The 23449-nt window shown below is 43.9% G+C and overlaps 1 protein-coding gene across 1 annotated transcript in view; it reads left to right on the top strand.

Moving 5' to 3' along the window:
* VPS41 (VPS41 subunit of HOPS complex) overlaps positions 1-23449 on the top strand; it is a 321046-nt gene that overhangs the window by 257623 nt on the left and 39974 nt on the right. The window contains exons 20-23 of the mRNA XM_040432167.1: positions 6364-6508; positions 7917-7958; positions 8972-9022; positions 14375-14512. Of these exons, the coding sequence (XP_040288101.1) occupies positions 6364-6508; positions 7917-7958; positions 8972-9022; positions 14375-14512 (376 nt within the window). The remainder of the gene's footprint in view (positions 1-6363; positions 6509-7916; positions 7959-8971; positions 9023-14374; positions 14513-23449) is intronic.

Below are 23449 nucleotides of genomic sequence, written 5' to 3'. Positions count from 1 at the left end.
GTAGGACCTGTGGTTTCCATGACAGCAATTAGACGCTAAGGCGCGTCACTAGTCAGATGACCAACAGGAACGTCATTGATCACATGACCGGTCTGTCGACCATGTGATGTATGTGAATCCCGTCTGGATACTCGCGCAGCCGCAGTTGTATGCGGAAGACGCCGAACACCATGGACACGCTAAAGATTAGGAGCCTCCGTATCAACACCTGGTATGCCTTATATTACTAGACACTGTGGATGTTAATTTATGTTTTATTATGTATATTGGATTATATGATTGTTTATACCTGAGAGGGGGCGGGTTTGTTGTTTGGAACACACCCACTGAGTAATTGATACCCTTATAAAATGTAGTGTGGGTCACTTGTAAACTTTTATGTAGCTTGATAAAGACTATTGTCGAAACGTTGCTGCTGTACTTTTGGTGGAATAAAGAACACTGACTAAGGAAGCTTTTGGAGTGCCGTGACTATCTTCATTTTTACTGGTAAACTCTGGGGGTCTCTGAGGCCGAGACCTGACGCCACGAGCACCGCCGCTAAGTATTTTTGAGCTTATAACAAGTAAGTGGTGCTGTCCTACTACGCATTTTTTTCTGTTTAGTAATAAGGAGTTATAAATGGTAGGAAAAGAGCTATATAATAAGTGGTTATTAATATAAGGTAGAGATTAAAAAAAACTATTTGTTTGTACTTTGTGTTTTATTGTCTGTTTTTTATACACAATTATAGGCACGTTTGTGTCAGTATTGCAATCAACAGAAATGTATCTCACACCAGTTGTGACTAACAACAACCAACCCCCAACATTGTCCATCTATTGTTCTCAAGCTGTGATGGAAGAAAGGAGATGCACTACGCCCTTTATTTTTTTTCTCTTTTAGAACAATACAGTAGATGGAGAATGATTAGGTGGGGGGAGGGTTTAAATTCCACAACATTTGTATTTTTTTGCCAATGTAGGCTTTCATACTCTCATTTCGCGGAACAGATGACATCCTGATGCAAACTGAACAGATTTCTTTCCATTCAGAATATATTGGGATATGCCTGATCAGTTATTTTCCAGCATAGAGCCCTTGTCACATGGACTCTGGTGTCACGCGGACATGCATCCCGGCGTGACACCAGAGTCCATGTGAAAGGCCAAAACAGGGGGATTTCTTTCTGAATGGAAAGAAATCTGTTCAGTTTGCATCAGGATGTCATCTGTTCCGCGAAATGAGAGTATGAAAGCCTACATTGGCAAAAAAATACAAATGTTGTGGAATTTAAACCCTGCCCCCACCTAATCATTCTCCATCTACTGTATTGTTCTAAAAGAGAAAAAAAATAAAAATAACAAAGGGCGTAGTGCATCTCCTTTCTTCCATCACAGCTTGAGAACAATAGATGGACAATGTTGGGGGTTGGTTGGTGTTAGTCACAACTGGTGTGAGATACATTTCTGTTGATTGCAATACTGACACAAACATGCCTATAATTGTGTATAAAAAACACAATCAAATACAAACAAAAAGTTTTTTTTTATCTCAACCTTATATTAATAACCACTTATTATAGCTCTCTTCCTACCATTTATAACTCTTTATTACTAAAATGACAAAACACAACACAGTTCTTTCTTAACTGAAGGCTATATGCCATAAGCAAGATAAGTGCAAGCCAATGTCCTATCTGTGAGACAGGTACCATCAGCAAACCTCACAGTGGCAGCCTGAGACAATTTAAACTAGCTCTCTATCCAAAAGGAGAGTGCCAGTAAGTCTCAATATCGGTTTACTTCGGATTTCTAGGGAGTCCTGTGCACCTGTCGTTACCATTAGGGTGAACACAATTGTAATTATTTTTTTTATTTTTTTACGCTAGATAACTCCTCTTTCACTGCTTAAGAGGGCTGCATAAAAATGTTCTGTTTTCTAATTGTCCGAACTACAAGTCAATTCAAATAACCTTTCTATAATGTTTTGTCAAGTAAGCTCATTTGCATAAATATGGCCAAGATATTGCAAACAGTGTTTCAGCTGTCCAATAGATGGCGCTGTCCATGAGGAAAATGATAATACTCTGCAGACTGTAGGACATAAGACTATGTATCCAATAGATGGCGCTGTCCATGAGGAAAATGATAATACTCTGCAGACTGTAGGACATAAGACTATGTATCCAATAGATGGCGCTGTCCATGAGGAAAATGATAATACTCTGCAGACTGTAGGACATAAGACTATGTATCCAATAGATGGAGCTGTCCACGAGGAAAATGATAATACTCTGCAGACTGTAGGACATAAGACTATGTATCCAATAGATGGCGCTGTCCATGGTGGAAAGTAGGCTAATGACATGTGCTATGTCTTTCATATTTATGCAAATTAGTTGACATAACAAAACAGTATAGATGGGTTATTAAATATATATTAGAACAATTAGAAACCCGTAAATTTTTATGCAGCCTTCCTAAGCAGTTAGAGAAGAATTAGCTAGCAATAAAAATAAAAAAATAAAATTATAATTTTGTCACCCTAATGATAAAGATTTAGGTGCATGGTCCCCCAAGCTATCCAAGAGCTCTCAGGCAACATTGAGACTTATTGACTCTCAGTTAGATGAGAGATGGTTTTCAATGTCTCATAGTACACCAGGCTGCCATTGTAAGGTATCCTGGTTAACTGTTTTATGTATAGGTGCTGGCTTGCATTATACCTGGCTTTTGGCACATAGCCTATGTGTTTATTTGTGTTGTTATAAATAGGTATTTAAGTAAAAGTAACTTTAATAAAATAATTATAAATAGTAGGATAAATATAAAATTTGATTAATAGTTTATTAAATTAATGATAGGTTTAAAAATAGTTGAAGTTCTAGTGTGGTCATTTTAAATTGTCTATAGGTATGTTCAAATCTTAGAATGTAATAGTTATATGTGCCATCTGCTGGTTATAAAAGTAAATTGCATTCAGATTTCTTTGGTTTCTGTTTTTACTTTCGTTATCGTTCTTTGCTTTTAATCGTGAGAGGAGCGGAAATGTTGCTACATCTGTAGGTGTATATGTGTCAAAGTCAACAATCAAGAGAAGATTTCACCAGAGTGAATACAGAGGGTTCACCACAAGATGTAAACCATTGGTGAGCCTCAAAAACAGGAAGGCCAGATTAGAGTTTGGCAAACAACATCTAAAAAAGCCTTCACAGTTTTGGAACAACATCCTATGGACAGATGAGACCATGATCAACTTGTACCAGAGTGATGGAAAGAGAAGAGTATGGAGAAGGAAAGGAACTGCTCATGATCCTAAGCAAACCACCTCATCAGTGAAGCATGGTGGTGGTAGTGTCATGGCGTAGGTAGGGTTGTTGCGGGTATCGAAATTTCGATACCCAATCGATACTTTTGTCCCGGTATCGATACGATACCGGGATTTCCGTTTTTTCGATACTGGGCTGCGCTTCTGCGCAGTCTAGTATCTCTGAACATGAGCGCGCTGCTATCGGCGCGCTCATGTTCTCTCTCAGCAGCACGGGGAGAAGGAAGCTGTCCTCCCTCCCCCTGTGCTGCTGCCGCTGCCACCAATGAGAAGAGAGGGGCGGAGGAGGGGCGGCAATGAGAAGAGAGGGGCGGAGGAGGGGCGGCAATGAGAAGAGAGGGGGTGGAGGAGGGGCGGCAATGAGAAGAGAGGGGCGGAGGAGGGGCGGGCGCACTGCGCCACCAATGATAGGATTACTATCGGAGCGATGGGAGGAGACATCAGCTTCACTAGTGGGCGTTCCTTTTCCCTGCGCTGCGATTGGACAGCGCTACAGCCAGGGAGAAGGAACGCCCACTAGTGAAGCTGATGTCTCCTCCCATCGCTCCGATAGTAATCAGCAGCATGTGGAGCAGGAGAGGAGACAGTAATGGGGCACTGCGGGCGAACGGAGCGGCGCCCAGGACTAAATGGTGAGTGCTGAGACATCGCTGGGCGCCGCTCTGTGTGGCCTAATAGTGAAAGTCTGGACTCATATACAGTAGTCAGTCTTTAACACATACAGGAGGCGGGTGCCGGCAGCAGAATCGCATTGCCGGCACCCTGCCCCTGACAGGGAGCTGCGATCAGCGGCAGTTAACTGCCGCTGATCTGCTAGTACCCGCCTCCTGTATAAAGGGGTAAAATCATTGGTGGTGCAGTGTGCCCCCCCCCCTCAATCCCCCCCATCCCATTAAAATCATTGGTGGCACAGTGCGCCGGCCCCTCTCAACCCTCCAGTATTAAAATCATTGGTGGCAGTGGCCACAGGGACCTCTCCACTCCCCCTCATTGGTGGTGCAGTGGCAGCTTCTGATCGGAGCCCCAGCTGTGTAAGCCTGGGGCTCCAATCGGTTACCATGGCAGCCAGGACGCTACAGAAGCCCTGGTTGCCATGGTAACATCCCTGATGCTGTGTGCACAAAGCACAGAGCAGCAGGGACAGTGTGGAGTCCTATTCACCCTGATAGAGATCTATCAGGGTGAATAGGAAAAGGGATGAAAGATCCCAGGTTCTAGCCCCTAAGGGGGGAAATAGTTATTAAATAAAAAGTGAAAAAAAACAAAACACTAAAATATGAAGTATAAATCACCCCCCTTTTCCCAATTTCACATATAAAATATATAAATAAACATATTACATCGCCACGTCAGAAAAGTCCAAACTATTAAAATATAAAAAAAAAATCTAGGTGGTGAATGCCGGAACAGAAAAAATAAAATAAAAACTGCGCGATTCGCCATTTTTAAAAATGAGGAATGCACGTGGCTTTTTTTGTTTATTTTTTTCGCGTGGTATCGAATGGTATCGAGTATCGCAATACTTTTTCATGGTATCGAAACCGAATCAAAAATTTGGTATCGCAACAACTCTAGGCGTAGGCATGTATGGCTGCCAATGGAACTGGTTCTCTTGTATTTATTGATGATGTGACTGCTGACAAAAGCCGCAGGATGAATTCTGATGTGCTTCGGGCAATATTATCTGCTCATATTCAGCCAAATGCTTCAGAACTCATTGGACAGTGCTTCACAGTGCAGATGGACAATGACCCAAAGCATACTGCAAAAGCAACCAAAGAGTTTTTTAAGGGAAAGAAGTGGAATGTTATGCGATGGCCAAGTCAATCACCTGACCTGAATCTGATTGAGCATGCATTTCACTTGCTGAAGACAAAACTGAAGGGAAAATGCCCCAAGAACAAGCAGGAACTGAAGACAGTTGCAGTAGAGGCCTGGCAGAGCATCACCAGGGATGAAACCCAGCGTCTGGTGATGTCTATGCGTTCCAGACTTCAGGCTGTAGTTGACTGCAAAGGATTTGCAACCAAGTCTTAAAAAGTGAAAGTTTGATTTATGATTATTATTATGTTCCATTACTTTTGGTCCCTTAACAAGTGGGAGGCACATATGCAAACTGTTGTAATTCCTGCACCGTTCACCTGATTTGGATGTAAATACCCTCAAATTAAGGCCTCATGCACACGACAGTATTTTTTCACGGTCCGCAAAACGGGGTTCCGTTGTTCCGTGATCCATTTCCGTTTTTGTTTCCGTGTGTCTTCCTTGATTTTTGTAGGATCACCAGACATGAAAAGTGAAAAAAAATCTAAGTCAAGTTTGCCTTGCAAATGATAGGAAAAAAACGGACACGGATCACGGACGCGGATGACAATCTTGTGTGCCTCCGTGTTTTTTCACGGACCCATTGACTTGAATGGGTCCGCAAACCGTTGTCCGTGAAAAAAATAGTACAGGTCCTATTTTTTTGACGGACTGGAAACATGGATCACGGACGCGGATGACAAACGGTGCATTATCCGAGTTTTCAACGGACCCATTGAAAGTCAATGGGTCCGCAGAAAATCACGGAAAACGGAACAACGGACACGGAACACAACAACGGTCGTGTGCATGAGGCCTAAAGCTGACAGTCTGCAGTTAAAGCACATCTTGTTTGTTTCATTTCAAATCCATTGTGGTGGTGTATAGAGCCAAAAATGTTAGAATTGTGTCGATGTCCCAATATTTATGGACCTGACTGTATATACACACAGTATCCACCACTAACAATGGATGAGCGACACTGCTTACCTCCTCATCCTCCCTGCACAATTACCTCTGCACAGGTCACAGAGCATGTCCAGCAAACTCTCCCATATATTTCAATGAGTTGTCTCCTGTCCATTGTCACTATGGTCCATGTGGCCACTGCACAGTATATCTCTAGGGCTAGATGACTGCACCCATAATCATGTAGAGAAAACAGAATAATAAAATCTACAATGAGAAAATATAAAGATTAGAAAAAAGCATGGTATGCGTCAATTTCTGGCTTGTGATTTGTCTTTCTAGACACACGTACGATCAGTGTTACAGTCAAGCTTTGGAAATTTACTTAACCCTTCAACACAAGGAGGTATTTGATCTGATTCACAAGCATAACCTCTTCAGCTCTATCAAGGACAAAATAGTTTTGCTCATGGATTTTGATACAGAGGTAAGTACCTCCAATGCCAACTATCTCCTTATGATTGTAGTGCTCTTGCTTTACTTGGAAACAAGCACATTCTCCACAGTCCTCTTCATGTAAAACATTCCAAGTCAGAATTAAAGGGCTTTTCCTGTTTTAGTAAATAAAACTTTTTTTTATTTTATAAGAAAAACATATTCAAATCTGTAAGCGGCTACATTCATTGTTTTGTGCTGCATGCATTGAATATGAACTTTTATTGTTTGGTTCCAGGAAAAAAAAATCTATCCTGGTTATGAGATGATCACTCAGGTGCTGTTACTTAGGCAGATAGTTATGGATGCCTGGAGCTGGTTGCCCCCTAGTGGCCAGCTCAGTGTGCTGTAATATATACATTTACCATGGAACTCATTGGAAGCAATAATATATGTTCACTGAGCTCCCCCTAGTGGTGACTGTAGGAAAATGCCTTTGATTTATGTCTGTAGGAAAGAGGAAAAAGGTCTGCATCAGCATCTAGCCCCCTTTTACTAGTGGTGTGGTCTGCCTCCATGGCATGTCCAAGTACACCACTAGACCTATGATATGTGGATTAACACTAGGAATGAACAGCGACAACTAAACCTACTCGCTCACTTTGATTCAGACAACAGTCTTTTCCACGCCTGTGATATGTCTTTGTTTTGTGGATGGAAATCAGAACAGACCTCTGCATCCAGCTTAGTTGTTAATAAATGCGGAAACTGTTCTGTCAACAGTCCAAAACTGATGACATCTTGGAAGTTTTTTTAGCCAAAAACTACTAATTCTTCTTCAGGTCAGGTCCACGCACCCCCTGCTGATCTTTCCATGTCTATGGCGATTTCTCAGCAAAATTCCAGGCAGATTTTGATGTAGATTTACTGCGGTGTGTGCCCTCACACACAGCACATTTTGTTTCAGAGAGTTCTGCAAATGAAAATCAGTTCCATTCATTTGACAATCCTCAAAAAAGGGTAAGATGCTTGCTGAAGCAACATATAAAAAAATAGCATGATCTGAAATTGAAAGTTTGCAACATGCTTGTTTTTCTGCGCAGATTTTTTCCACTACATGTGTTTTTTCTAATAACTCCTTCCACATGTACTACATTTGATGCTAATATGCAGAGTGTAATCTGCAGCTGAGGGCATCAGCAGCGTGAAGTGCAGTATTAAGCTGAGGCAGCCTCCTTCATACAGTAGGCTTGTCTGCTGGGGACAGCCTCTTCAACAGGATACAAGAACCACCCTTAGATTTCTGGAGAGCAAATTACTGTTTGCCTAAACCTAGAAAAAAAGTAAAAAAAAAAAAAAACAGACAAACAAAAAAAAAATAGAAAAACTCTTCTTTCCCCTTTCAACATTATTTTTGGTAACTCTGCATTTTTCACTTATTGCCCACATTTTTCTTTTAGAAAGCTGTGGATATGCTTTTGGACAATGAAGACAAAATCTCTGTAAGTATCTGTCATAATTACATTAAGGGTCCATTCACACGTCCGTAAGTGTTCTGCAGATCCGCAAATTGCGGATCCGCAAAACACAGACACTGGAAATGTGCATTCCGCAATTTGCGGACGGCACATCGCCGGCACTATAATAGAAAATTCCTAATCTTGTCCGCAATTGCAATAGGACATGTTCTATTTTTTTGCGGAAAGGGAAGCACGGATGCGGAAGTGCGGATCCGCAAATGCGGATGCGGACAGCACATTCCGGCCCCATTGAAAATGAATGGGTCTGCACCCGTTCCGCAAAATTGCGGACGTGTGAATGGACCCTTAATGTCTCAATTACCTTGCACATGTTGAAGAGCGCTCTACAGTATATGTACCATTTTACACATTCGTAGCCTTAAAATATCCTGCCCAGTGTTACTAGGTGCAGGTTTGAGAACTCCTACATGTAATGTTCCTTAAAGTGGCACTGTACTTTGAGCAATCTTTTGATACAGTATGTTGTAGGGGCATATCACAAGTTTAGATTAGTGGGGGTGTGAGCGCTGAGACCACCATTGATCTCTAGAACGAGGAGAGAGAAGCGCACATATCGCACTCTCCCTGCCGCACAGCACGTGAACAAGACAGGCTCATAGACTTTCTATTGAGTCTGTCTCGCTTCCTGTCCTGCAGCAAGGAGAGAGAGTATCTTATGCTGGTGCTTCTCTCCCCTCGTATTTGAGATCAGTGGGGGTCTCAGCGTTCTAAACATTTCATGCATGTCCCTACAACATATCAAAAGTTTGTTCATAGAACAGTGCCACTTTAGCACAGTAGCAGTCATGTGCATGTGTTAGCATATAGGATATATGGATATATCTGTATATATATTTTTGTGTATATACAATACTCTCCCCATCTGTCTTATGCTGCCCCTAGAAAGGAGAACTTGTATAAAAAATACTAAAGTATTCTGACATTTCTGGCCCTGAAATTTTCTTTCCAATTTTTTCTTTTTGCATCTTCTCCAGATTGATAAAGTTATCGAAGAGTTAAAAAATAGACCGGAACTACAACATGTGGTAAGTCTGTTCTCACCTTTAATGTTAAGGGTGCAGTGAATGGAGAGCATGCATGCGCAGCTTTTTGCATTTACTGCTGTGAGACATACGACAATAGCCGGTGAAGGCTCTGCTATTTTCAGAAGCCCTAAAGCAGTGAATGGAGAGGAAGCTGCGCATGCACACTGTGCTGTCCATTCACAGCGGGGCACTGCTCTTGAGATAAGAGCAGGTCCCAAGAGAGGGACCTGCACCTCTCGGGCATTTATGGCCTGTCCTATCAGTATGCCATTTAACCCCTTTAATGGAAGGAAAAACAACACCCATGTGAACACAGCTTTAAAGGGGTTTTCCGAGACTTCAATACCGATGCCTATACTGATAACCTATACTCTGGATAGGTCAATAGTATCTGATCAGGGGGGGGGGGCTGACACTTGGGAATGCCACTAAACAGAAGGCATCGGGGCTCCTGTGAGCACAGCGGCCTTCTCCAGCTTTCCCTAGGCCAGTGACAACACGTTCATCGTTAACGTGGCCTGGGCGCAGCTCAGCCCCTTAGAAGTGGATGGGGCTGAGCGTGATACCAAGCACAGCCGCTATACAATGTACGGCATTGTGCTTGGTGAGCACGGACAAGGCCGCAACGCTCACAGGAGTGCTGGTGTCTTGTCAAACAGTGATCGGCAGGGGTCCCGGGTGTCGGATCCCCACCAGTCTGGAAAACCCTTTTAACGCCAGATTCTACTGTGTTACATCTGTACAGAGGGCCTGCAGTTGTCCCAGCAGTGCATTCTTGTATCGCATCTCTAGATGTCACTCCCTGTCCAGGGGACTGTTGCCTATAGTTGCGTATTTACTAAAGCGTTTAGAGTATCATCCAGATGACAGACGTGCATTGACCAAAATGATGTGTGCTTTGCTTTCTTCATGTTTTTATTACTGTAGAAAATGTGTGCTTGAAATTACTGGATTCCAGTGGGTAAAAGGAGAGTGAAAGGAGCAATTATAGAACTGTACATAAAACCTGCAATTGCAGCCATGACAGTAATTATTTCCATGGTTGCCAGGAAACCCAGTGACTACAGACAGATAATGATTTCAGCGGTAACGGAAAATCATCACTTGCTTCAATCGAGGGATTTTTTCCCTGAATATTCAGTGTTCTGTATATGAGTTTAATAGGAGATAAATACCACTTTTTTTTATAGTGATTGGAAAGGACGGCTGCTTGTGTACACATTCAATATTTCTTTGTTACAATATATTCACTTTAATGTGCTGAAAGATGGCTATTATAAAAAAAAAATGCCATCTTAAAGGGACCCTGTCATGCTAAATATCGTGTCTGAGCTGTAGGCAAAATGTTATAGATCAGGAGGAGCTGAGAAGATTGATATATAGTTTTGTGGGAAAAGATTCAGTAAAATCTATTGGTTTAAATGCCGGCACATTCTGGGCTTTGAAGTCCAGGAGGAGGTCCTATCAGTGATTGACACCTATCTGTGTATACAGTCATAGAGGCAAGGTTGTCAATCACTGATAGGATGTCTCCTTTGCTTCAAAATCCAGAATGATCAGAAATTTAAATGAATAAATTGCACGTTTTACTGAATATTTTTCCTCAAAACTATATTATTGAACATGCTAGAACATGCTGCCTTTACCTTACATTGTATTTTCACAGTGACAGGTTCCCTTTAAGATTTTATGACATATCAACAAGATATACTATGATAGCCAAGTGGGTGTATGTCTCTCCGCAGCTAGTGGCTGCTGCTTACAAGCACTATCATTGGTCCTATAGGGCGCCTGTCAGTGCTTTATTTGCATTCTTCATGAAATACCAATTCTAGAACATATTTTCCTCTGTTATTCCTTCTGTAGTATTTTATGAATAAATTGACAACCAGGTGCTACTATTTGGGGATTTATTGTCCCTACACACTCTGTTATTGACCTATTAGGTGGACAGTAACATTAAATGCAGGACAGCACACCACAACTTGCAATTCAATGTCTGACGAAAAATTTGGTCCATCATATGAATATTACAGCAGTGTTGACAGTCCCAGAATGTATATGGAGACACCCCATGAACAAGGGTTTTCAATTTATTCATAAATATCCAGGAGGAATAATAGAGGAACAGCACAATGCAGAGCTATGGAGAAAAAGATACTCCAGAACTGTTTTTTCATGGGGAATGTTGACCAAAACAGAAATGTCAGGAAAGCTGACCAGTCCTCTTTAAACACTGTGTACAGAAGGAGGTCAAAGCTGAATATTGCTATTATGCCATGACATCATATCTATAGTGACTGTCTCAGTGGACAGTTACTTTCATTTTCCATATTACTTTAAAAATAGAAACTATCAAAAGAAATCCTGGCCACTGATCCTTACTAAAGGCTACTTCCTGTTTTGTAGAGATCACCTCTGGGTAATCATACAGTCCTGATCAAAAGTTTAAGACCACTTGAAAAATGGCAAAAAATCATATTTAGCATGGCTGGATCTTAACAAGGTTCCAAGTAGAGCTTCAACATGCAACAAGAAGAAATGGGAGTGAGACAAAACATTTTTTGAGCATTCAATTTAATGAAAACAACGAATAAACTGAAACAGGCTGTTTTTCAGCTGATCAAAAGTTTAGGACCACACCTCCAAAAAAAAAAAAACGAAACCCCCCCAAAACAGAAATCCAACTTCCAAACATGAACTCAGTAATGAGTACCTCCGCCGTTATTGTTTATCACTTCAAATTTGTCTCGGCATGTTTGATGCAAGCGTTTCCATGAGGTGAGTGGGAACATTTCTCCAAGTGGTGAAGACGGCCGCACGAAGGCCATCTACCGTCTGGAACTGTTGTCCATTTTTGTAAACTTCCCTTGCCATCCATCCCCAAAGGTTCTCAATTGAATTTAGATCAGGGGAACACGCAGGATGGCCAAAAGAGTGATGTTATTCTCCTGGAAGAAGTCCCTTGTCCTGCGGGCATTGTGTACTGTAGCGTTGTCCTGTTGAAAAACCCAGCCGTTACCACACAGACGAGGGCCCTCAGTCATGAGGAATGCAGTGAAAAGGAAACACCCCTGTTCTAAAATTGGAGGGAGATTACCCAGGGTCACAAAACTGATAATAGGTGATGATCACATCTCACCTGCTGCCCCTCCCTGCACAATGATCTCTGCACATAACACATACACACACTCTCAATCAATTTCTCATCATCTGACATGTTTAGGTGGCTGCTGTAATACAAATCTATGAAACTGATGTCCCCATATCAGACAAGGCGATGCATTCTCTTTAAAATGTACAGTATGTGTTCTGCCAATTATGCGCTGTTAATCTCTGTAGTGTATGGACATTCAGCTAAATCTGTTCACAGGAAACATATAATTTATCAACTGTATTCATCAATTTGAATTGAGATGTATGTATAGTATACATGCTGTATGCATTCATTCAAATACATAGGGGGAGATTTAAGAATTCATATAAGCATTTTTTAAAACTACCCACTGTTCCTGTTGTGACCACATCCTGAGGTAGACTATATAGTAAAGAATCCTTGACGCTTCTGGAGACTAAACTTTTTCTTCTCCAGTCGGAGGCAGTTCCCCCTTGTCTTTTGAGGGCATTTTACAGGAAACAGTTTTTCACCGTATTTTTTGTATGGCTGTTTATATATTTGTATAGGTTAATCATGTCCCCCCTTAGACGTCTTTTCTCAAGACTTAATAAATGTACCGTATTTTTCGCCCTATAAGACACACCGGCCCATAAGACGCACCTACGTTTTAGAGGAGGACAATAAGAAAAAAAATATTTTTCATTAGCCCTCTGGTCAGACCACCAATCAGATACCCAATGTTAATCAGACCTCAGCTTACAGTCCCAATAAGACCCCCAATGTTAATAAGACCTCAGATTAGACTCCCCATGTGAATGACCCCCAATCAGACCTCAGATAAGAGCCCCATGCCTCATATCAGCCCCCCATATGCCTCTCACCATCCCCTAGCAGCCTCTCTTCAGCCCCCATTACCTCTCATTAGCCCCCATCAGCCTCATATAGGCCCCCATTGCCTCTCATTAGCCCCCAGCAGCCTCATATCAGCCCCCATTGCCTGTCACCAGCCCCAGCAGCATTATATTAGCCCCCATTGCCTGTCACCATGCCCCCAGCAGCGTTATATTAGCCCCCATCGCCTGTCACCATGCTCCCAGCAGCGTTATATTAGCCACCAATGCCTGTCACCATGCCCCCAGCAGCGTTATATTAGCCACCAATGCCTGTCACCATGCCCCTAGCAGCGCTATATTACCCACCAGTATCCTTATATTAGCCCCCATCAGCCTCATATGTAATAAAATAAAAAAGCACTTGCCTTTCCCGCTCCGGATGCCCCCGCCCCTCTCCTCCAGCACGATGCTCTTCCTTGTGCCGACGGCTGTGCTGTGAATTGGCGCGCACAGTGTGAGGTCATAGAGCACCCTCACGCTGTGCACAGCCCTGCACAGCCGACAGCCGAGGACCAGGAAGCGGCGAGTACAAAGCCTTCACCGCTTCCTGGTCCTCCGGTACTAATGCACGCTTCCATAATAGAAGCGTTCATTATTGTTCGCCCCATAAGACGCAGGGGCATTTTCCCCCCACTTTTGGGGGGGGGGGGAATGCGTCTTATGGGGCGAAAAATATGGTAATTCTTTTAATCTTTCTTCATAACTTAGATCCTCTATGCCCCTTATCAGTTTAGTCGCTCTACTCTGTACTTTTTCCAGCTGCAGTGCGTCCTTTCTATGGACTGGTGCCCAAAACTGAACTTCATATTCCAGATGAGGCCGCACCATCGCCTCGTAAAGTGGTAACATTACATCCGTGCCCCACGAGTCCATGCCTCGTTTAATGTATGACAATATCCTGGTAGCCTTAGAAGCAGCTGATTGACATTGTGTGCTGTTATTTCATCTATGATCTACAAGGACACCCAAATCCTTCTCTATAAGTGACTCCCCCAGTGTTACATCCCCTAGGACAGGAATCGGCAACCTCCGGCACTCTAGATGTTCTGAAACTACAACTCCCAGAGTGCTCCATTCACTTTTATGGGAGTTAGAAGAATAACCAAGCATGTTTGCATGCTGGGAGTTGTAGTTTCACAGCAGCTGGAGTGCCGAAGGTTTCTGATCCCTGCCTTAGGACATATGGTGCACATAGATCATAACTACCCTGATGCATAACTTTACATTTATGTTTTCAGTGGTGTATCAAGAGTTGAACGTTTTTAAAGGTCAGATTCTAAAGTGTTTTATTTGCACTGCATGATATATTTAGATACGTTTTCTTTTTTCATTTTGTTCTAGTATCTTCACAAACTTTTCAAGAGAGATCATCACAAAGGTCAAAAATACCATGAAAAGCAAATCAGCTTGTATGCAGAATACGATCGACCGAATCTTCTGCCTTTTCTTCGAGACAGCACTCATTGCCCGTTGGAAAAGGTAAGCACAGCTGTTCTGTGGGTGGCATAATTCAGTCTCTTCAGAATCTTGTTTTGCTAGAGTTTACAGGTTTTGTAGATTTTCCTTTAAAATTCATTTGTGGTATTTCTAAATCTGACTCCTCAAAACCTAAATATTTTGGTTTGTCTGTGGTCAGAAGGGGCTAAAGGGGTTGTCTGGGATAAGAATATTGATGTCCCCTCTTTTGGATAGGTTTGACTCGAAAATTGCGCTCCCACCAATCTCAAATATTGATGACTTATCCAGTAAATAAGCTATTAATATTCTGAACCCGAAAAAACCTCTTTAACCCCAAAATCCCCCTTCTTTCATTGTCAACTGTTCCAGGCCCTTATTGCAGTTAGTATCCACCTTGATGTATTTAGGTGTAAAATTCATGATATACAGTGAAGCAGAGCTGTTTTTCTGAATTTATATATTTGAGGGTTTGTGCCAAGTTTAAGTTATTATCCCCTATCCACAGGGGAGTCTGACTGCTGGGACCCCCACTGATACTGAAAACGGGTGTCCCGTTCCCCTATCAGAATTGAGTGGCAGGTCGAGCAGGCTGAATGCTGCCGATATTCCTCAGTAGAATTACATATGGAAAATCTGCAGTGTTTACAGTTACGCTATGGACTCAATAGATGTGGCACTAGCCTAAGGGTACTCATGGCAGAAACGCTGTAGCATTTCTGCTGGAAATCCACAGCAGACAAAAAAGCACCAAATGGTGGTGTTTTTTTGTGTGTGCAAATTCTGTTGCATAAATGCTGCCGATTTGATTCAGATTTCACTCTAGTTTGCAAAAGTTGAAATCCACTATGAAAATCTCCAGTACCAGGGACAAATACTTATGTACTGGCGATACAAGTTCACATTGATACCTGGCGCGTGCAGCAGTTGTCCTGTAGAAGTGCGGGAAGAGGCTGCAATGTATAAGTAATAGTGTCTGTAAGACTGACCATCTGAGATTAATATGAGTAGCTGTGATTTTTAAAGGACACGGGCCACAGAAATGGAGCAACGGATAACAATTTAGGTTTTTTATTAAGGAATGATTCCCTTCTGTGATCATTATATATTTTTTTATTATTGGCAATACAAGCCCCATACAACTTTTGATTAGCAAATCTAATTCAACAACTATATAGTCAAGATTTATCAAAACTGGTGTAAAGTAAAACTGGCTTAGTTGCTCATAGAAACCAATCAGATCGATCCTTTCATTTTTCAAAGGATCTCTGAAAATCGAAAGGTGGAATCACACCAGTTTTGATAAATCTGCCCCTATGTGTCTAGTCTACTATATCTATTTTCGTACTTTAGGAGGCAATAGCCTAACGTCCATGGTACATAATATCCACTACTTCATAGCTTTTTTTGTGTGTCATTTTTTAAACTATGCAACACAGCTAATACTGAGTCACATCTTTTTATTGCATACATAGTTCTGATTATTATAATTTTTTTGGGAGAAAGAAGCAATCATGCTTTCCAGGCATCTTCGATTTCAAGACATAAAGCAACTTTTGTATTTAATCCTTAAAGGGAACCTGTCACCGGGATTTTGGGTATAGAGCTGAGGACATGGGTTGCTAGATGGCCGCTAGCACATCCGCAATACCCAGTCCACATAGCTCTGTGTGCTTTTATTGTGTAAAAAAAACTATTTGATACATATGCAAATTAACCCGAGATGAGTCCTGTCCCTGACAAATGTCACATACAGGACTCATCTCAGGTTAATTTGCATATGTATCAAATCGGTTTTTATACACAATAAAAGCACACAGAGCTATGGGGACTGGGTATTGCGGATGTGCTAGCGGCCATCTAGCAACCCATGTCCTCAGCTCTATACACAAAATCCTGGTGACAAGTTCTCTTTAAGCATAGCAGTCTTAATGAAGGTCCTTGGCTGCTGTGTGCCAGTAGCTTTTTCTCTGATTAAGTGCATAGAACAAATTATAAAATTGGCTAGTTGGAAAAAAGCCTAAAAGCCTTTTGCAAATTGACATTGAAATAGTTGTCATACCCAATCAGTGTCATTTCAGATAAGTATATTAAACCATTTTCATTGTTCAGCATGTTCAGAGTAAAGCCAGTGTTTCGCAATGAACTGGCTGGCAGTGCAGAAATGTAATATATAGCCAGTGTGTTTTGGTTTTTTTCCTCCGCTCTACGTCGTTTTTTGTAAATTTACATTCACCTGCAGCTTTTTAAGGAATTCAAGAACTGTGCTGCATGCCACGATCCCTGATCAATCAGAAGTCTTCCCGCTGCTCTTACCCTGATCTCCCTTTCTCCCCTCTCACAGCATGAATCTCACACAGCGAGGGAGAGATACTGCGCCAACTTTTCCCTTCTTCCTGTCTAGTTATTGCTAATTTCTTTTTCTCGCTGGTATCATTGGGGGACACAGGACCGTGGGTATAGCTTGCTGCTTGTTCCACCGCCCTGCCTCCCCCAAGAAGACAAAGTGGACCAGGGCAGCCTCGCTCCCCTGCTTCCCGCCAGAAAGAGGGACACCTCCTCTCCAGCCCTTCTCTGCCCGGACCCCTGATGCCTGGTGCCAGCGGTCGTGGGGTGTCCCTGCTGGTACAAGACTAAGGGTGAAGAACACAGATGAAGACAGGTGAGTATACTGTCCCTCTCTGTCCCCCTCTCACCATGGCCCTTTCTTATGGAGGCTGCGAGTCCTCCACCAGTCACCGCATATCTCCTCAGAAATCGGGGAATGAAGGGGTTAATCCCGAACCGGCGGCGGCATTATTTTTCCTCCCCACCCCCCTCCGATCTAACATATCGGGCAGGGGACATTTAGAAACTGACGCCGCTGCACTATCAATGCCCCCTTTCCTCAGACCGACCGGGTGGGCTCCCCGGTCGGCCAGGCACCGCGCCTCTAGCAGGTATGATTTTGGACGCCTGCTAGTGCCGATCGGGGTACCTTAGTTTCCCGACGGCGGAGCACAGAAAAATCTAGGCCCCTGCTTCATTCGGGCCTTCCGATTCTTCCCGGCCGCGCTGTTTTTTCTCCCGGCCCACGGGGTGGGTTTCCATGGCCTCATTCATTGCACCGCCAGGTACCGCTGTGTTCAGCTGGCGGTGGGTCCCATGTGAAACTTTAGTGCCTTAATATTGCAGGATACAGCTTTTCTTCCTCCTTGTCCATTTAAGGTTAGGTCCTCACCTCAATAATAATAAAAAATATATATATATTTATTTTTTATTTTGTTCTTTTTAAATAAAAAAAGTGCGCCCATACAGGTCCTGCCCTCCTCACAGACCGAGCTCTATGCCCAGGGCCTGTTCCCAATCCCGGACAGTGGAGAATTTTTCAGTTCCTAACCCACCCTCCGGGGCCGTTGCTAATGCTCCAACTGTGCAAATCCAGTGGAGTTCATCTGACCTTACGGGCAGCTTGGTTGATCGTGCTTCACTCGGACAAAGCCAGTGGAGTACATATGAAAGGTCCCCAATCACCCTTCGGGACGTTTGGTTGATAATGATCCACTTGCAAAAATTCTGTGGAGTATATCTGAAGGTTTCCCAATCCGCCCTCTGAGGCCGTTTGGTTAATATGGCTCCAACTGTGCAATTCCAGTGGAGTACATCTGAGGGATTCCTATTCCGCCCTCCGGGCCGTTTGGTTGATAATGCTCCAACTGCAAAGTCCAGTGGGGTACATCTGGAGGATCCCAATCCGCCCATTACAACGCCGGCTAGTCTGCACACCAGCACGCTGCGCCTCAATCTAGAGGTTGTCAGCCTAGGCAGGGCAATATACCAAGAGTGAAACATCATACCTCACACTAGAGGATCTGTGGTGCTAGATACATCACTCTGTCGCTGCCTAGTGCTTTCAGTTTCTGGCGATATACTTGTGTCAGAGAATCTGATTACATCGCCGGTGGTGCAAGCCCTTAACCTTGGTTAAATATACAACCTGGTTAGACTGGGCTGCACTAGCTGTGATGTCTATGTTCATGGCCTCTGCCAGATACCAATGTCAGAGGTCTGGGCTATATCATTTATAGTATACGCTCACAACCTCGGTTAAATATACAACTGAGAGGTGGTGGCATGTACTACTTATGGTGCTTGTGCTCCTGATGAAATGCATACCCAATGCATGGAAACGCGTAGAGCTTAGACCATCTGCATAGGGGAGGGCTTTTCACAGCTCCATACATATTCTGTGGAGCCCACCGTGCTTGCCCGTACCCTATTTTGCACCTGTACTATTTCAGTGCAGTGAATGTCTGCGCGCTGACATTCACTGTTAGGTGAGATACCTGGTGTTTTGCACCAGGCATCTACCTTGTTAGTACCTGGTACCCAGGTTCAACACCCTGCACCTGTGGTTACCCAGCCCCCTCAGTGTTGGTGGGTTTATTCGCCATGCGGTGGCTGCTTTGCCGCCTGCACGGCTGTTCTAGGTGCGGCCCCACATATGAGTCTTGATTGTTTTCGCTGCGGATGCAGTGACACAGTAATTACCCCTTATTCTTACTAAATAAATTAATAAAGATTTATTATTTTGTTTTAGCGTCCCAATTTCACTTATATTTGTTCCATTGTGGTTAAGGACGCATACCCTACACACTCTATTTAGTTTTTTGTAGTTATTTTCCATGCTGTATTTCAGCTACGCCACGACTCTAGAGGCCTTGGTTTCCTTCACAGGTGGTCCGTGGCAACAGTCGGTACCGCTGGTGCCTGATATTCTCATCTAGTGGCATATGGATACTGCCACTGGATACTATGGATACTCCCATATTGTATCCCTCTTTTCTTCATGCACTTATTGGAGACACAAAAATGTCGGCCTTTGTGCTCTCAGGGGTGTCACCCAGCCTTATGTGTCCTAGAGACTCCCCACCCCCATGAGCCTCCACCGTTCAGGTCAGTCACACTGCACAGAGTACTGTGGTCAAGATCCAGCAAGCAGAATTTTCCACCGATTCCGGATGCTTCGTCCACCACTCATCCTTATCTAGGTGAGGGCGTTATGCTGGCAATCTGCAGTGGCTACTACAACGGCTTCTCCTTCGCAGGGTAGTCTTCACGCTAGGGCTAGATGCTCCTAATCGCTGTAGCGAGACAGCCCCCCTCAGGTAGGGGTTCTACCCTGGTACTAATTCGGCAGTTGCTCCTGTTCAGCGCCCTTGTCAGGTGGAGGGTTTAAGGTTAGCTCTACTAACTGGGCCAGCTTTATACCAGAACTTCTACTGGATGTCCTCAGGCCTTCCCCTCATGTCCACGCTGGCGGAGCATGCGGTAACCCCTACCGCACGAGGGGTGTTTGAGTCACCATTACATGCTAAGGTTCCTTCTGCACAGTTCTTTCGTCAGGCAACGGATTCCTCTAACACGAGAATCAGTGACCTCTACGGTGTGGCCTACTCCTCGGCTGGAGTATGGCGTGAGCATTACTCTTGGGCTTCCCTTGTAGGGCCTCCCCTTCAGGCGGAGTATCGCATCACCACTAGACGCTGTAGAGCTCCAGTCTCACATGGGAATGGGCTTTAGTTCTGGCCTCTTTCTGGTTTACTACCAATAAGGGTCCGTGGCTCTGACAACTGTTGTCCTCCTGCCACATCTAATCCATATCCATATGTTTGAGAAAGGCTCTTGATGTGAGCCGAAACGCGTCAGAGTATTGTATGTGACCAATAAAGACATCATCTTTTGTTGAAGACTACAGTGAGTGCCGGTCTTTCTTCATTATTATTATACAGTGTTGTCCTTCTGTCGTCGGCTCGGGTGTGGCGATGGTGTAGTTACCATGGCTGATCAGCACCTACCTTTTGAGTGCGTTCTACTGGGTAGATCAGTCCCTACGGCACCCGTCAACACTAGATTGCCGTTCTAAGCGGGACCTGGATTCTAGTAGTCATACCGTAACGCCATTGGTGCTACCTCTCTTCAAATGTCAGTGATATCTACGTCACCTCAAGCCAATGGTGTTTGTTCTTTCACTGCTCATTCCGGGGGTGGACTGAGAGCCTTCCCAAGACGGGTGGAGCGTAGTCGAACTTCACCCGGCAAGAGTATTTCTCTCATCTTTGTTCCACTCATCTGCCCTTCCAGGCAGCGTTGCCGCTTTGTTGAAATATGGTCACTGACGGGGCTTTCCATCACTAGCGGTGCTCACATTGGCTTTACTTTATCTTTCCCGTGTGGTATTGATACTTTGGCCTGCAGTGGGGCACGCCTGGCTCAGGCGTTTGTTTCTTAGTGATTCTCAGGCAGCTTCTCTCACTAGAAATCTCACCACCAGCCTCTATGGCTTTAAGGGCGTTGGTCTACCAATATTCCGCTCCCTAGGGGGCGTTCTCTGGACCAGAGGTGAATCCTACGGACTTGGCCTTTTAGTTCTACTTCCACAGCTGCGGCCAGGAGCCAGCTGTTTGGTGGCGTTATTATTTATTTTATTTTATTTTTCTCTGAGTTGATACGCCTTTCTTGTACGTATTTCTTTCTTTAAGTATGAACATAGGGCAGTGTTCCGTCCAGGATCCTCTTTTTTCGCAGAAGGTGGTCGCCTTTCCACACCTCACAGACATGGGTTTCTCTTCTTTCTCCCTCGTAGTACACGGACCGAGCTCTCCATCAGCCATGTGATTTGGCCTATGAGCTTGCTTGTCCTTGTCTAGCGCTTACAGCCCTACGGACTTCTACCAATTCTTATCCTGGGGTCCTTGTCAAGGCTGACGGCCTCCAAAGGATGTTTTCCAGATAGATACGTTCAACAGTTGCTCGGGCATTCCGCCCTCGGGTAGGCAACACCCAGCTGAGTCTTGGCCCACCCGACCAGCGGTCGGCGCTTCTCGGGTCCATCTCCTTGATGCAGTAGCTTCCAGTGTGGAAGGCTGTATCTTGGTCTTCCGGGCACACGTTCATCAAGTCTTACCGGGTGCCTTCCTAGGCACCGGCGGATACTGTTCCAGGCAGCAAATTCTTGCAGGCGGCAGTGAGTTACGCATCCTCGAGCGCGTTTTTTCTCCATGGGCATGTGATTTTTTTTCCTCCCCGTGGACTGCTTTAGGACGTCCCACGGTCCTGTGGCCCCCAATGATACCAGCGAGAAAACGAGATTTTTGTGAAACTCACCTGTAAAATCTCTTTCTCGCGGGGTTCATTGGGGGACACAGCTCCCACCCAGTAATTTCTGTTTGCTGTGATTGTTGGCGGTTGTGGAGCCAGTATGGCCCCAGTTCTGGTTTGATCCGACTGGCGTTGGTCAGTTGTTGGTTGTTTACCGTATGGTTATTTTCTCCTACTCCTATGGCTTGGGCACAAACTGATATGCTCTCTCCAGGCTGGAGGGGGTATAGCCTGCAGGGGAGGAGTTATCACTTTTCAGCCTAGTGTCGCCTCCTAGTGGCAGCAGCAAGCTATACCCACGGTCCTGTGTCCCCCAATGAACCCCGCGAGAAAGAGATTTTACAGGTGAGTTTCACAAAAATCTTGTTTTTTTTTATACTAGATGGATGTTTTGTTACTGAGGAGGTTTCTTAAGACAGATAGAGAGCCTGCATGTAGGGGAAAGGGAGCTAAAGACTATTGGAATACAAGGCAGATTCCACTTTTACCCCAATACAAATATATTACAGTTTTCATGTATTCAGATGTACTACTGATTTATGAAAAAAACTGTATACTGTACTGTTTATATCAGGAAATCTATAACAATTGCTTAATACATTACAATGTTAAAGGGACTGTTCCCATATCATTAATATAAAACATCAATGTTGGACTGATATGGCTGGTAGGGAATACCGCATGTGTGACACCTGCCAAACGCTTGAAAGCTGTGACAATTGAACTTCAGATACTCACTATAAATGGCCTGAAAACTCTGAACACTGTTCCTGCATCATTGCCTCTTCGTTTTGCCTGCAGCGTTTTGCTGTCCGCTTGACGAAACTGAGCCAAACGGATCCGTCCTGGCACACAATGTAAGTCAATGGGGACGGATCAGTTTTCTCTGACACAATCTGGCACAATAGAAAACCGATCCGTCTCCCATTGACTTTCAATGGAGTTCATGACGGATCCGTCTTGGCTATGTTACAGATAATACAAGCGGATCCGTTCATAACGGATGCATGCGGTTGTATTATTGTAATGATGACGGATCCGCCCAAAACGCGAGTGTGAAAGTAGCCTTACAGTGGCGGAAATAATTATTTGACCCCTCACTGATTTTGTAAGTTTGTCCAATGACAAAGAAATGAAAAGTCTCAGAACAGTATCATTTCAATGGTAGGTTTATTGTAACAGTGGCAGATAGCACATCAAAAGGAAAATCGAAAAAATAACTTTAAATAAAAGATAGCAACTGATTTGCATTTCATTGAGTGAAATAAGTATTTGAACCCTCTAACAAAAAAAGACTTAATACTTGGTGGAAAAACCCTTGTTTGCAAGCACAGAGGTCAAACGTTTCTTGTAATTGATGACCAAGTTTGCGCACATTTTAGGAGGAATGTTGGTCCACTCCTCTTTGCAGATCATCTCTAAATCCCTAAGGTTTCGAGGCTGTCTCTGTGCAACTCTGAGCTTGAGCTCCCTCCATAGGTTTTCGATTGGATTAAGGTCCGGAGACTGACTAGGCCACTCCATGACCTTAATGTGCTTCTTCTTGAGCCACTCCTTTGTTGCCTTTGCTGTATGTTTTGGGTCATTGTCGTGCTGGAACACCCATCCACGACCCATTTTCAGTTTCCTGGCAGAGGGAAGGAGGTTGTCGCTCAGGATTTCACGATACATGGCTCCGTCCATTTTCCCGTTTATGCGAATAAGTTGTCCTGTGCCCTTAGCAGAAAAACACCCCCAAAGCAAAATGTTTCCACCCCCATGCTTGACGGTGGGGACGGTGTTTTGGGGGTCATAGGCAGCATTTTTCTTCCTCCAAACACA

This window comes from Bufo bufo, chromosome 5 (assembly GCF_905171765.1).
Source record: "Bufo bufo chromosome 5, aBufBuf1.1, whole genome shotgun sequence".
In the NCBI taxonomy this organism is placed as follows: Eukaryota; Metazoa; Chordata; class Amphibia; order Anura; family Bufonidae; genus Bufo; species Bufo bufo.
The sequence above is the reverse complement of the archived record's forward strand: the minus strand, read 5'-3'. Positions and strand labels throughout refer to the sequence as shown.